The 15,433-nt window shown below is 37.6% G+C and overlaps 2 protein-coding genes across 2 annotated transcripts in view; one reads left to right on the top strand and one right to left on the bottom strand.

Annotated features, from left to right (window-relative positions):
- Window positions 1-445: 445 nt before the first annotated feature.
- CBG19450 lies at window positions 446-5,464 on the bottom strand (the record flags this gene model as incomplete). The annotated part of the gene is made up of 5 exons (XM_045235464.1): window positions 446-693; window positions 805-1,105; window positions 1,852-2,214; window positions 2,890-3,470; window positions 5,419-5,464. 5 exons carry the CDS (start codon window positions 5,462-5,464, stop codon window positions 446-448), a joined length of 1,539 nt encoding a protein of 512 aa, XP_045096781.1.
- A 197-nt stretch (window positions 5,465-5,661) lies between these two features.
- Cbr-rrf-1 overlaps window positions 5,662-15,433 on the top strand; it is a gene marked incomplete at both ends in the record, with an annotated part of 14,981 nt that continues 5,209 nt past the window's right edge. The window contains 9 exons of the mRNA XM_045235407.1: window positions 5,662-5,798; window positions 8,390-8,540; window positions 8,868-9,026; window positions 10,249-10,635; window positions 11,027-11,413; window positions 11,589-11,780; window positions 12,673-12,942; window positions 12,998-13,543; window positions 14,021-14,620. Of these exons, the coding sequence (XP_045096780.1) occupies window positions 5,662-5,798; window positions 8,390-8,540; window positions 8,868-9,026; window positions 10,249-10,635; window positions 11,027-11,413; window positions 11,589-11,780; window positions 12,673-12,942; window positions 12,998-13,543; window positions 14,021-14,620 (2,829 nt within the window). The remainder of the gene's footprint in view (window positions 5,799-8,389; window positions 8,541-8,867; window positions 9,027-10,248; window positions 10,636-11,026; window positions 11,414-11,588; window positions 11,781-12,672; window positions 12,943-12,997; window positions 13,544-14,020; window positions 14,621-15,433) is intronic.

The following is a 15,433-nucleotide window of genomic DNA, read 5'->3' as shown; positions in this document are numbered from 1 at the left end:
AAGTATTGACGTGAAAATTAAAACCGAGGTCACGACCAAAAAATTAAAATCTAGGCCACGATCCAGAAATCCAAATCTAGGACAGTACCTAATAATTAAAATCTAGGTCATGGCCTAATAATTAAAATCTAGGTTATGACCTAAACATTAATTTCCGAATTTACGAATTTTCAAAGTTTTAAAATTTAAAATTTTCTAGAAATTCAGAATCTGCTTAACTCCAACAAGATAATTCTGGCTTCATCCGAATCTGGAAAATTGAAATAAATAGAAATAAATGGTCCCATCCAGAAATATTCAAAAATTTCTACAAATTTCGCGTAGAACTATTTTCAAATCGGAATCTATCTTACTTATCCAGCTCAATTTATCTAGTTTGTCTATCTTTAAAAAAAAAAAAAAATTTAAAAAAAAATAAATGATCTTCATTAAAAGTTCATTCAATTCACAAAAGTTTAAAAACGGCTAAAAGAAACAGGACACGGAAACTAAAAATTCCTGGATCCCCATTTTCTGTAGATGTCTCAGGTGTCTCGTAATCTTCATCAGTAGAGTTCCGATCCCATGGGTTGTTCTGCAGTCCAGAATCATCTGGATTCGATCCATGCGACACATCCAAATACGACGGCAATCCATAGAAGACGTCGATGTTTAGAGGTGTTTTGTCATAGATTTGAGCTTTGTAGTTATCACCTAAAAACCGAAATGTATGTTGTTAATTACCATACTAATTACCACAATTACTCCAATTGTTCTTTACAATTGCCTTCTGCTTAGTTCGCTATAACGCACAATAGAGCTCACTTGTTATCAGATTAGTGTTATTCTCAATTATCACCGCTTGATCACTTTCCACCTTCCTCCAAACTGTATACAAATCTTGAAGCTTATTATTATGGGACACATAGAGTGGAGGTTTGCTGGGATTGATGGATCTGATTGTGCCAAAATGAGGAAAAATGCTGAAGGTGCGGAGTGAAGTGTTGGTGATTGTTAAACTTCCATAAATGGTTTGAACAGCGAATAATTTGTAAGAGTTATCAAAGTCAAAGTTTTTATCAAGTAGTAGGTGTCCCACAAGGATCACACATCCATCTGATATGTTCTGGAAAATTCAATTTTCCAATTGGACCGACCACGGCGCTCAGCTGGCGCATAACTTGGCTCAAACTTGGAATCTTTGTTTGAACAAAAAACTAAAATGTAGAATTTGACAAGATCTACAAAGTGATATTTGACACAACTGTATTTAAAATGCCAGTTTTTGAACCAAAGAGCGCAATCAGCGGACGCAAACTTTACCGATGTCGCAGGCCTAGATGTTTCTCGTCTTCTAGTTCGGACTTGGACATTTGAATATAAACAGAATAGATATCATTTTGAAGATCATGTTAAGCTTTAGATTATGCTTTTTGTTTCTGACCGAAACTCTAAATTTGAGCCGAGTTATGCGTTAAGCCGTCTCAGTATGTGCTAAGAGTAGAATTTTTCTCAACGCCGTTCAAATGCGCATAACTCAGCTCAAAACTAGAATTTCCGTTTGAATTAAATAGTAAAATGTAGAGCATGACAAGATCTACAAAATGATATGTGATATGACTATATTTAAACACTGAACTTTGAGCCAGCAACCGTCAAAGAGCCATGACCCTAGAATTCGTCCCGGATAGCGTTGGCTCCTCCACAGTCTCAGTGTTCAAACCTCCGCATTTGAATATAGTTGAATTTACTATCATTTTGTAGATCCTGTCAAGTTCTACATGCTACTTTTTGATTCGAACAAAAACTCCAGCTTTGAGCCAGCCAGCGGTCGCACCCACGGCTTGCCGACCGCCATTTCCCACAACTTACACTAAAATACCCAAGTTCCGACACTTGACACCAGTAGCTAGGAGATTGCTCATCGAAACATACATCAACATCCAGATCACCTCTCTGAGTGTCTTCACCATAAAATAGAGCATCGAGCTCTTGTGGAGCTACGCAGAGCTTGGGATTGTCACGAATGGTGATACTCAATCCATTTTGTTTGGCTTGGAATTTCAGACTAGTGAGATTCTTGTTATTTTGAATAAGGATTTCAGAAATATATGAGGCTTTGTAAGAAGAATCCGCGTCAATTGTTTGGATGGATCGGAAAAATGATAGATCCACAAAATTGGTGTTGATTACAGAAATGCCTCCGTTGATTCTAGTGATGTTATCTAGCTTTTTCTGGAAACAATAAGAATGATTCTTGAAAATAAAATTTTACCGTAAGAACTGTAATAGATAGCATTTAACATTGCCTAGGTAAGAGACAACAATACACTCTAACTGTATTTGTCTCTTCAAAACTTAAGCGTCAACTTTGACCTTAATTATCTCGGTTTCTGTGAAAGGTATCAAAAAGTGGTCTACTGATAAAATGTTTATGATAATATCAAAAATATTTTATCAGTTGACAACTTTTAGACATCTTTGCGATGAACCGAGATATATAGACCCAAAGTTCTAGGTCTGGGGGAAGTGGTCGTCAGCCGACACTTGACTTTGACCCAATTTTTATCGTTTCCTGTGAAGTTTATCAAAAAGAGATCAACTAAAAAATTTTACCCATAACATCAATATTTTTTATCAGTTAACCATTTTTTATTATTTCTGCCAGAAACCGAGAAAAATTGGCTCAAAGTTGAATGTCTGGAGGGGGGCTCACATCAGGGAGCTCTCAGACCTTTATCTTTGAGCCCGTAAATCTCATTTAATGTAAGAGATATCAAAAAGTGGTCTACTGATAAAATGCTTATCATAACATTTGAAATATTTTTTTAGTTAACAACTTTCTGATATTTTTCACAGGAACCGAGATACATTGGCTCAAATATATGTGACTAAAGTACGGTAACTCACTTGCAACAAATCATAATCCGAGTTTTGGTCAACGGTAATATTTCCGACTAACATCCAACATTTTGGAGATAATGTCGATATGAACTGGTTGAAATTCCCTTTAACCGTACACCCACAATCATAAAGATTATTAGTTATCATTCGATTATTTTTATATCTAGCCATGATTCCATCACATTCATTTCTAAGGTCCAGTTTTGGATTTTGGTCGATTAGAATACTCCCCAAACACATGCTACAGTAGTCGAAATCGATTCCAATAGATGTGAGTTTTGAATTATTCGTGATTTCAATGGAATACGGAGAATCGTCTAACGGATCGGCATTGAATAGGCGCAGAAAAGATAACGACTCCAGGTTGGTGTTATGAATTCTGACTCCATGTGTGAAGAAGTCGAGATTCTTGAAAAATAACGTCAACTCTCTTGGCGTAATCTTTAGGTTTCCAGTGATATACAACGCTTGATAGAAACGGTGTTCGGGGTTTAATTCTGGTAGGGTTACTGTAGACTCATCAATGACGATATCATAATAATAGGTCAACGGACTGAATTCTGGGCTATCGGTAGGGGGTGGGCCTTCTGAAATCTTTAAATTCAGTATTACGGTTGGACCAAAATTAGAACTAAAAAAACATTTTTCACTTTTATCAACTTTTTTTAGTAAAAAATAGTCAAATTTCAAGCCCTACTAAAGTGGTCCAGAATTTTTGGATTTTTCTAAAAATTTCAGAAAACATTAAACAAATATAGAAAATCAATTTTGTAGTTGACACCTTTTTTGTGCAAATGCGCCCTAACGAGATACGCTAGTTTTCTTATGACCATCTCCCTCTCCCCCTAAGCGCCGTAACGGATAGCTGCGCGCTTCCACGTGACATATCTCCTTAGGGCGCATTTGCACAAAAAAGTTGTCAACAACAAAAATGAAGTTCTATATTTGTTTAATTTTTTCTGAAATTTTCAAACCAAGCGTACAAGTAGTAAGTACTTTTTCAGATACTCAAACTTTAGCGACTTTCTACTGAAATGGTCATTTTGGGATATAATTTGGGTCAACACTGTATAATGCAAAAGGAAACTTACGCTCACGCTCCTGAAGGGAATTTTGAAAATTTATAGCATAAATCAATAGGACTTTAAACATAGAGAGTTGAAAATGGGGGAAAAATGAAAAGAAAAAGAGTGAAGGCGTTAGACAACACCCAATAATTACTGCCAAGTGACATTTTTCATGTTATTTTGAGTTTTGATATGTCATGAAACTTTGAAATAATGAACTTTTTGAGCTTGCTCAGCAAACTTTGTTATTGGATTCTTGAAAATGGCATATGAGTAAACACTTCAATAGAATGTCACCCTCCCCCTCTCTCCAAAACCCTAAACTTTCAGCACATTTATCTGATTTCCTGTAAGAGATATCAAAAAGTTGTCAACTAACAAAATGTTTATCATAATATCAAAAAAATTTTATTAGTTGGCCACTTTTTGATATCTCTCACAGAAAATGAGATACATGGGCTCAAAGTTGAAAATTAAGGGGTGGGGGTCGTTCTTTCGGAGAGGTTACATTGGAGATTTTGATTTTTGAACTTTTTGAAAAATTAAATTTTTTTTCATTAAAATCTAACCACTAATTTTTATAGAGATTCATGAACTTGATTCTTTTAAAAATCTGGACCCTTTTTTTATCCTTTTCCTGAATCCTTTTCCTGTGTTAGCTTGAGCTCAATTATCTCGGTTCCTTTGAGAGCTATGAACAATTTGTCAACTGATAAAATAATTATCACTCTATCTCCAACATTTTATCAGTTGATTACTTTTTGATATGTCTTATAGGAACTGAGATAATTGGGCTCAAAGTTCAAGGTGTCATAACCGGGACCGCGGCCGACCACGGACTCGAATTTGAAATTCTTCGGAGCAGGTGCAAATTTCAAACTGCTATTAGGCTGGTGCCTGGCACCTGAAACAATTACCATATTTTTAAAAGCTCTCGTTCCAGGTACCCAGCTAGCTGTACGGTAGCTAGATACCTAAAAACAGTCTTGGTTCCAGGTACCACCATCCAGGTGCCCATTTCTTCAAAACAAGGTGCCTTAATCCCTCCCCTCCAAAGCGTTACCCATCCCAATTACCCTTAAATTAATTGCTTTGTTTTTGATATGTGTCTATCCTCCGCCCCCTTACAGGCACCGCCCCCTTTTCCCCCTTGTGTATGCGTATAAAAACAGTGGCAGAGCGAAATTTATCATTATATTCTTATTCCTTTCTGGTCCAGTGTGTATGGACCTCAATTTTCACTCCCTCTGATTTTCCTGGTAAGTAGTTTAAGGAAGTTTCTAGAACTATAGATTCAAAATTTCAGAAATTATATATCCTACGGGCATTTGTGTGCAGTTTTTTGCAAATTTATGCACTCAAAAGTTTCGGATCCTAACAACAACAACTCAATTGAATAATTAAATGTAAGGTGATAGCTTTTAAACTTCATATGTTTTTTAAATTCAAATTTTCAGAGAGCCAGTACCTGAGCAAGCGATCCTTATTTGAGAATATGGAAGAGTTGGCTCCATGAGCGCATGAAGCCATTGAATGTATTGTTAGCGGTCTCAAGTTTGGGCAAATTGAAGAGGATGTAAGTTTCGTTTTTTGTCTAGTTAGGACTATAATTTAAGCTTATATTATACTGATTAGTTTAAAGGGACATACTTACAGTCACTTTCATTCATTTATCTTCTAGGTTTATTCTGTGCTCATTTTTGCAATTAGTATGAATCCGGAGGAGCTGATAGACGAGGACGCTTTTGCGGGCGGAAAAATGAATGTTATTCGCAGTCCTCAAGAAGCAGATATGATGAAAAGAAGGAGCCACTTATTCCTCTTACGACCCAAGAAAGACCCCGAAACGTAAGTCAGTACTCGTTTCAGTTAGTTCAAAATAAGTCATCTTGCAGGGATCAAACCAGTTCCTCGTTCTGGCGGAGCCAACCCGCTGGTGGTTAGTTTTTTTTTAATGAAAATGGGCCAGTGGATCTCGGTGCGATTCCCAATGTGGCAGTTGTTAATCTAGCTTACCTCTCATGGAAATCAAATTTTTTATTTTTTCGAATAATGAGAGAAATTTCAGGCCATGAACGTGTTGTGTTTTTTCCGGAAAATCGCCATGACTACTGTAGATTACTGTGAATATCTTCTTCAAAACTTCACATTTTTTAGAACCTTCTGATGAAGTCCAAAGCAAGTAGTGACGGGCAGACTGTCTTCAAAAAAGCTCGTCGTGTGCCTCGTCGTAACATCTTCCAGAGGAGTCGTGGAGCTTAGATCAGGTAAGATTATGTGGATTACTGATTACTCAAAAAAGCTCGTCTGGTTCCACATCTTCAAGAGGATTCGCGGAGCATGTCGATGGGTGAGGAGCAGTCTTTCAGGGTAATATTGTTCTAAAATTTTCTGTTTGCAGGCAAGAAAGAGAATCCTACGAGAAAGAGACCAAATCATCAACCTCGATCAAGGCAAGCTTTCAGTTTCATAGTCTTTTGTTGGAATGACTACAAACATCATCAATAATCTAATATTTTACAGAAGACGTTACTTCCCAGTTCTCGTCCATTCTTCAAGAATAAAAACTAACAACATCGGAGTGCTCACCAAGACAAGTCGGTCGACATGAAAAACATAATTCTTTCTATCCCTCCTTTACCATTTTACCCCAAATGTCTGTTTTCAAATTTGAAATTTTTAATAAATTAATTATATACAGTATCCTGTGATTCAAGTAAAGTGGGCGGGGCTAAATACTGGTATTTGCGTTGTTGTTCACAAGAAAAGCTACTCAGACATGTTGCTCTGAACTTGATGAGAGATCCCATATTCTGATTTTCTCGAAGTAGTAAAACCGAAAGAGACTACTCAGAACTTCTTCAGAAATCTTGAGATCTCGGGAATCGTTGTCTTTTTAGTGGATCACCTATGCCGCGCGGATGCTCCAGAACCTTCGAGAACCTTCGGAAAAACTAGGTCATATCTGTTCTAGTATTATGGCTCTTTAACAAGAACAGATGGCAAAATCCCAAGAAACAAAGCAATTATGTCTACTGGTATCATTTTCAGAAAGCGAGATAAGTCGGTTCAAAGTAGCAGGGAGAGGCTTCTATGCCAGGCAATTAGGGTCGCTCAACTTTGACTCAATTTATCTCGGTTTCTGTAGAAGGTATCAAAAAGTGGTCAATTAACAAAATATTTATCATATTATCAGCAACATTTTATCAGTTGACGACTTTTTGATATCTGTCAGAGGAACCGAGATAAATTAGCTAAAGTTGAAAATTTCCTGATGAGGTTGAAGATTTGACACAAAATTTTGCATAAAAAGTGCAAAAAAAAAGAAACTAGGACAAGTGATACGTGGCGACCTGTATCTTGATGACGTGGCATTTATGCACACCGCCCGTCTCCAGAGACTATCCCTTCAGTCTTCTCCTAAATTTTCTTGAATTTCCGATTTTCTTTTGCTAATTTCCAAAATTTCCACTTTCCATTGCATTTTCATTAAATTCTAGCTGTTATTTTCCCGTTTTTGTCTTTTTTCACTGCAAAATTAGCTGATTTTTACAGTTTTTTCCTTTCTTTTCTAGCACTACTTTGAGCTCAATTATCTCAATTCCTGCATGAGATATAAAAAAATTGTCTACTAAAAAAATGTTTATTATAATATCAGAAATGATTTTTCAGTTGGCACATTTTTTAATATCTTTTATAGGAACCGAGATAATTGGGCTTGAAGTGCAAGGCGCGTTCTGTGAGCACTCCGCTGCTCCGTCGAAACTTTCACCACTCTTATCACAGTTTTTAAGCTTCGCGCGCGCTCTCCACCACCATAGCCTCCCTGGCAACGGCGCTGACTATTAATCGAGAGGTCGCTGGTTCAATTCCACCCCTCTTTAAATCTCTTTTGCTTTTTGTGAGGAGCATGGGAAGTTTTTTTGTTTTACTCAATTAGAAATTTTTTCGGTAGTTTTGAAAAAATTATTTTTGATCTACCTTATTATTCTGCTCTACGCCTTCTTTCCCAGCGAGAACAAAGAGACACACAAACATTTTCTTGTCCCCTATCATCTTCTTCTTCTTATGCCCTCGACCGTTTGACAGGTTGCTCATCGTCTCCTCTGTCCCATGCACTATTTCCTCTTCTTCTTTTTACCCCTCTCACTGTCTGCGCCTCTGTTCTCCTCCACGCTATTGGGCACTCTCTCTCCTCCTGTTCCGTTTTTTACACCGTTTTTTGCCACTTCTTATTCCATTTTTTTTGCAAAAAGCTTCAAAGTACAGAATTCAAATTTCGCGGGCTTTTTTATCGACTTTTTAGTGTGGGCAAATAAAGTATTAGATAAGAAAAGATGGTGAAATAAGAGTGAGCAATTTGGTTTTTCTTTTCCTTTTTTCAATTTCTTCTCCTTTTTTTTCAAATTTCCGGCCAAAATTAAAGCCTCTTTTTCCAGGTTGTCTCTCAGAAAAATGACGGAATCCTCATCACCGGAATTACCCCGAAAACTTCGCCATGGATTCATTAAATTGGAATTTCCGGAATCGACGAATTCGAGAAAAGAGATGGAAATTGTTATTGGCAAATTGTTAGCTGGTCTTCCGGAGGTGAATTTGATTTTTGGGATTTTAGGATTTTGAAAATTTTAGGATTCTGGGAGATTTTAGGGATTTAAAGAATTTTTGAGCCGTTTCGAATTTCAAAACTTTTAGGATTTTAAGAGATTTATGACTTTTACGATGTTTAGGATTTTCAGAATTTTTGGAATTTTAGGGTTTTAAGAGTCTTTAAAATTCACAGAATTTTAAGAATTTTAAGACTCCTGGGATATTCGAAATTTTTAGGATCTTAGGGTTCCTAAGATTTTTGGGTTTTTATGAATTGTAGAGTTTTAGGAGGGTTTTCAACTTTCCCTAATTCCAAAAACTTTGCAGTCTCTTCAAAGATATGGAATACAAATCGAACGAGAACATCCGATGCAAGTGGTCCAAGAAGAAGATTGTGATGCGTGTTTTGAAGTGAATTATGAAGTGACTTGTGAGGAATTCAAGCATAATATTATCAATGCAATGCAACGATATATGGATGGATGGGTTCGTTTTTTTTAGGAGATTTTCGGAAATTCCGAAAATTCGAAAATAAGAAATTCAGAAATTCAGGAGTTCAGGATTTCAGAAATTCCAAAATTGAAAACTTCAGTGATTCAAAGACTCGAAACTCTGATATTTGAAATTCTGAAATTCTGATAAACTGAAACTTTGAAATTCAGGAGTTCAAAAATTCAGAAATTCTGAAATCCTGAAGGCCTGAAATCCTTGAAATCCTGAAATTCAGAAATTCAGAAATCCTGAAGTCCTGAAGTCCTGAAATCCTTGAAATCCTGAAATTCAGAAATTCAGAAATCCTGAAGTCCTGAAGTCCTGAAATCCTTGAAATCCTGAAATTCAGAAATTCAGAAATCCTGAAGTACTGAAGTCCTGAAATCCTTGAAATCCTGAAATTCAGAAATTCAGAAATCCTGAAGTCCTGAAGGCCTGAAATCCTTGAAATCCTGAAATTCAGAAATTCAGAAATCCTGAAGTCCTGAAGTCCTGAAATCCTTGAAATCCTGAAATTCAGAAATTCAGAAATCCTGAAGTCCTGAAGTCCTGAAATCCTTGAAATCCTGAAATTCAGAAATTCAGAAATCCTGAAGTCCTGAAGTCCTGAAATCCTTGAAATCCTGAAATTCAGAAATTCAGAAATCCTGAAGTACTGAAGTCCTGAAATCCTTGAAATCCTGAAATTCAGAAATTCAGAAATCCTGAAGTCCTGAAGTCCTGAAATCCTTGAAATCCTGAAATTCAGAAATTCGGAAATTCAAGAATTCAGAAATTCAGAAATTCAGAAGTTCAGAAATTCAGAAATTCAGGAATTCAAGAATTCAGAAATTCAAGAATTCAGAAAATCGAAAATTCAAAAAATCAGAGTTTCAGAAGTTCAGAAATTTTGAACATCAGAAGTCCGGAGAACGTTAAACCTTTGAAATTCTAAAATTGTCAAATTCAGGAGTTCTGAAATTCAGAAATTCAGAAATAAGAACATTTAGAATTTAAGTAATTCAGAATTCTTCACAACTGAGAAATTGTGAAATTCTGCAATTCTGAATTCTTCATCTTCTTCTGATTTTTATTCTGGAAAAACAATGCATTTTCTCGAAAAATTCCAAAGACCAAACAACCGAGTAGACCCGGATTCTTGTCCTAAAAAAAAATGAAAATTTCAAACTTTTCAACAAAATCAGAATCCCAGAGTCTTGAAATTCTTATTTTCCAGCGCCACTGCGTCGCCTACGCCAAACCGACGATTCTCCTGCACAGTCTCGACTTTTGGAGAACGACATTACACCTGCAAGTCAATGACGTCCCACTATCGGCCATCTATTTCGGAAATATTCAAGGGAACGCGTTCATCAATCATTATGAAGTGTCGTTTTGGAAGGAGAACGAGGGAAAATCGATTCGACGAAAAACGCCAATGAACAATATTACGGTGGATTTTGAATTTGACAAATGCGACATGATTTGTGTCAATTTTCAATGCGTTCAAATTGAAGAGGATCGAAATGCGAATGCGGGTGGTGATAAGAGAAATCAGTTCAATAAGTATGATAATAAGAATCAGAAGAAGATGAAGAAGATGACGGTTAATTATCAGGTTACGGTAAGTCTGGGAAGCTGATGGAAAGTGGGGGGAAAAATTGATGATACCGTAACTTTGAGCCAATTTATCTTGGTTCCTATGAGAGATGTTGAGAAGTGGACAACTGATAAAATGTTTCTGATATTATGATAAAAATTTTATCAGTTGACTACTTTTTGATATCTTTCACAAAAAATGAGATAAATTGGGTCAAAATGTGGCGGCCCTAAAACCCTGGCGTCGAAGAGTGGTCAATTAGTGAAATGTTTCTGATATCATGATAAACATTTTGCCGATAGACCACTTTTTGATATCTTTCACAGAAAATGAGATATATTGTTGAAAACACGATAATTTTGAAATTTCTAATGTTTTTGAACTTCCGGGAATTTCTGATTTTTAAGAATGTCAGTATTTTCGAAATTATGAGTTTTCTGAAATTTCGGAATTTGGAATTACTGTATTTTCGAAATTTCAGAAATTTTTGGGCTTTCTGAACTTCTGTCATTTCCAGGTCCGCTCCATTTCGATCCGTCGAATCATTGTCGACACCAATGTCACCGACCGGTACGGTGACCGTACCCGTGTCCATTTCGAACTCAACTGTCCACCACTCATTCGTAAGGGAATTATCAATGCAGACCATGCTGATAATCCATATGTAAAACCATTTTATCAGCGATGGAAGGTTATCAAAAAGGAATGGGATGGGCATGGATGGCCAAACGAGGCAGCAATCTCGGATAGCCCCATTTTTACGGTGGATTTTGATCCTATAGTTCAGGTGCGCAATTTTTGGGTCCCTACAAAAGTGCTTCAAATTTTTTCAAACTTCCTGAAAATCTAAGATTAGTAATTGACAATTTTTAGATAAAATTGAACCCTGGAGCACTACAGTAGGTTTTTAGAGGGCGCGACAAAGCTCTAGAAACATTGTCAAAACTCCGAAACCCCCCTAAAATCTATTTTTCCAGAACTTTGAACTCCATCGCATCTTGTCACGTCTTCGTGTCCGTACTGGTGTCTCTATTGAGTTTGGCATGCTGCCAGCAATTAGTGTACCCATGTGCAAACGATGGCCATACCATCGATGGACCATCAAGGATGGCAAGCAGTTGGCAGCGGCGGATACGGATGCGCCGATTTTTAGAGATTTTTTGGCGGATGTGAGTTTTTGGGAGGGATGCGGTAGATGGTGGACTAGAACGTCACCTAGGTGGGTAGCCGAATATTGCGATTGCATAGCTCGGATCTGAGCTTGATTATCTCAGTTCCTGAAGGAGATATCTAAAATTTACAAACTACAAAAATGTTAAAAATGTTATGGCAATCATTTTATTAGTTGACAAGTTTTTGATATCTCTCACAGGAATTGAGATAATCGAGCTTAAAGCAAGCGGCTGCGCTAAGCGGTGGGCACTGTTGTACCTGCACACTTTCTGCCCAATTCTCTCGTTTGCTATAAGAGATATCAAAAATTTGTTAACTGATAAAATGTTAATGAATTTGTGATAAACATTTTATTAGTTAAAACATTCTTGCTATCTCTTATAGGAACCGAGATAATTGAGCTCAGATTGCAAGTACAGTATAGCTCGCCGCTGAGCTACGCCGTCGAGGCTTTAGCTACCCATGTTAGGGGGGACCTTGAGAAAATTTTTTGGACTTTTTGAATTTTTTTGATTACTGATTAGCTTAGAACCCTTATAAAAGTACCTCGCTCTTCTGGGATTTTCATGGCTTATTTGAATTCTTGCAGCTTTCGAGTATACCATAAACACTCTATCAGAATGACCTCTTTTACATTGAACTTTGAGCTCGATTATCTCAATTTCTGTGAGAGATAGCAAAAATGTGACATCTAACAAAATGTAGGTAGTATTCTGACAAACATTTTATCAGTTGGCACATTTTTGCTATCTCTTATAGAAATTGAGATAATTGATATCAAAGTAAAAGGATAGTGTGGTGCGTCGCTGAGCTACGCGGTCTTTAAAACCTCAAGAAGGCATGGACTTTCTTGGAGATCCTTAAGCATAAAAAAACGTCTACTTACAGCTATTCCCCAAAAAATTCGAGGTCAACGACGACGACAAACTCATCGATGTGAACGATGAGCGAAAATTCTCGATCACCTACCTCATCGAATGCCTTATCTCGCGTGGAGCCGTCGTCAAGGATCAGATATTGCTCGACGAGCAGCACTGGCGAAGTTTCCTGGGTATCATTTGGCGATATTACAAAGTCGATGACAAGTTGTGCGAATCGGCACTCGAGGATTTGATTCATTTGGTGGATGGAAGGAAGAGGATCGGATCGATTATTAAGGTAAGTGTCGGAAGCCTCATAGTCTCTGGATCCCGAACACCCTAAATTATTCCAGTGCTTTGACAAAATCTGCCAAAAACGACAACGAATGCAACTGATCAATTGTCTATCCGAATCAGAGATCCGATCTGGCTTCCAACGAGTCCGAAAAGTGATTTTCACCCCGACACGAGTCATCTACATCTCGCCAGAAACAATTATGGGGAATCGTGTGCTCCGAAAGTTTGACAAGGACGGCACTCGAGTGATTCGTATCACGTTCCGTGATGATAACAACAATCAAATGCGCGCCAACGACACTGGAGATCTTCTGGAAATGACGGCAAACAAGTTTCTTGGAGAAGGAATTCGAATTGCGAATCGTGAATTTGGGTTTCTAGGATGCTCGAACTCTCAAATGAGAGACAACGGGGCGTATTTTATGGCCAAGTACTCGCAGAGTCAGTTGGAGAAGTTTTTGAGGACACGACCCAATGAAGCACAGTTGAAGGCGTTTAAACCACGAATCATGGAAGTTAGGAAGCATTTGGGAAAGTTTGACAAGTTGGAGAATATTCCAAAGTTGATGGCGAGAATGGGACAGTGTTTTACGCAGAGTCGGGTGAGTAATATGAGCCAACTTTGAGTCAATTTATCTGGGTTCCTGTAAGAGATATCGAAAATTTGTCAACTGATAAAATGTTGCTGGTAATATGATAAACATTTTATCAGTTGACTACTTTTTGATATCTTTGCCATGAACCAAGATAAATTAAGTCTAAGTGGGCGGGGCTTAAATTGCCGAAAATGAAGGACCCCCACCCGATCATGATTGAAGCCAATTATCTCGGTTCCTGTCAGCGATATTAAAAGTTTGTTAACTGATAAAATGTTGCTGATAATGTGATGAACATTTTATCAGTTGACAATTTTGTGATATCTTTTACATTGCCCGAGATAAATTGGGTTAAAGTGGACGGACCATTACTTCGAAATTTCGAAGAATGCTCGGACCGCGGCTGACCGCGTATCCAATAGAATTTCCGCATTTTCAAGCTATTACCTCAAAAACCTCAAAAATCAAAATTTTTTTTTCCAGCTCACTGGCGTCGAGCTCAATCGATCGGACTACATTCGAATTCCCGACTTTGAAGGTGGAAAAAATCTCGCCGGCAAACCATACACATTCTCCGACGGTGTTGGAATCATGAGCTATCGATTTGCGCAAAAAGTGGCCCATGCGATGCAGATGGGAAATTCGGTGCCCAGCTCGTTTCAGGTGAGCTCTTTTTTTTTTTTCTCGGACCTTACTCATATATTTCTTCAGATTCGATTCCGTGGCATGAAGGGAATGATTGCGATCGATCCGTACATGGACCTCATCCATCAATGGAACGTCAGTTACGATATCCCATATCAAGTTCCGAATTTAGAACTGAAATGTGCATTCCGACCGAGTCAGATCAAGTTCGAGGCCAAGTCGTTGCCGGGCGATCAAATCGAAATGGTCAAGTACTCGGCGCCGGTGATGGTGGCGCTTAACAAGCCGTTCATCAACATTTTGGATCAAGTCTCAGAAATGCAATCGTTGGAATGTCATAAACGAGTTACGGGAAGGGTTGAGGAGTTGATGGATCGGCAGATTTTGTCGTTTGCCAGACAGATGAATGATGAAACGTACTGTAGGAATCGGTTGAAGGTAAACATTATCAATTTGAAGCCAACTGCGACTCTGAAGCATTTTCAAATCTAACATCAAAGTGTTTGCTGCAAAATGCCACACATTTCTGTCTAAATTTGAAAATTTGAGCTTGCCTAGGAGTCCAGATACATTGCTTGACTAGAAGCCCACCCTATAGGCGCACTTTGAGCTCATTTATCTCGTTTTCTACGAGAGATATCGACGTTTTTTCAACTGATAAAATGGTTGCCATCAGGCCTGTGCGGCAACAAATTGCCGATTGCCGAAATTACCGAAATTGCCGAATTTTCGTTGCCGATTTGCCGTTGCCGATTTCGGCAATTTCGGCAACTGAAATTTTTTTTTAATTTAGAGATTTTCACAATTTTTTTAGTCAAAAAAATGATTTCGAAGTTCGAAAAATCAAATTTTGAACACCATCATCCCTCAGAGTGAATTTTAGAGGAAATGTGTCCCAATAATCATCAAAAAATACTTGCATCGGATCTAAAAATGGGCTTTAAATTTGTGAGCATAGGAGAAAAATACCTAGATATCATGAGTCACAACTTATCAAAAAAATTATCCAATCTGTCTCAAATCTCTAGGGAACGTGTGTCGTGAGTTGCCTAACAAGTTGAGCGCGCTATTTTCAAAACTCACAATCGGAACAAATATTTTCAACCATTGGAATACCCTCTATTGCTAATGGGGTTTATCATGTAGCGAAAATATGTATTGAAATGCATTTCCGCGCCCTCGAAATTCAATGCATGAGCGTCGCGAAATGTATTTCAAAGCATTTCGCGACATAACTGTAAATGCATTTCA

Source organism: Caenorhabditis briggsae (assembly GCF_000004555.2).
Source record: "Caenorhabditis briggsae complete genome, chrI, whole genome shotgun sequence".
Taxonomy (NCBI): Eukaryota; Metazoa; Nematoda; class Chromadorea; order Rhabditida; family Rhabditidae; genus Caenorhabditis; species Caenorhabditis briggsae.
The sequence above is the reverse complement of the archived record's forward strand: the minus strand, read 5'-3'. Positions and strand labels throughout refer to the sequence as shown.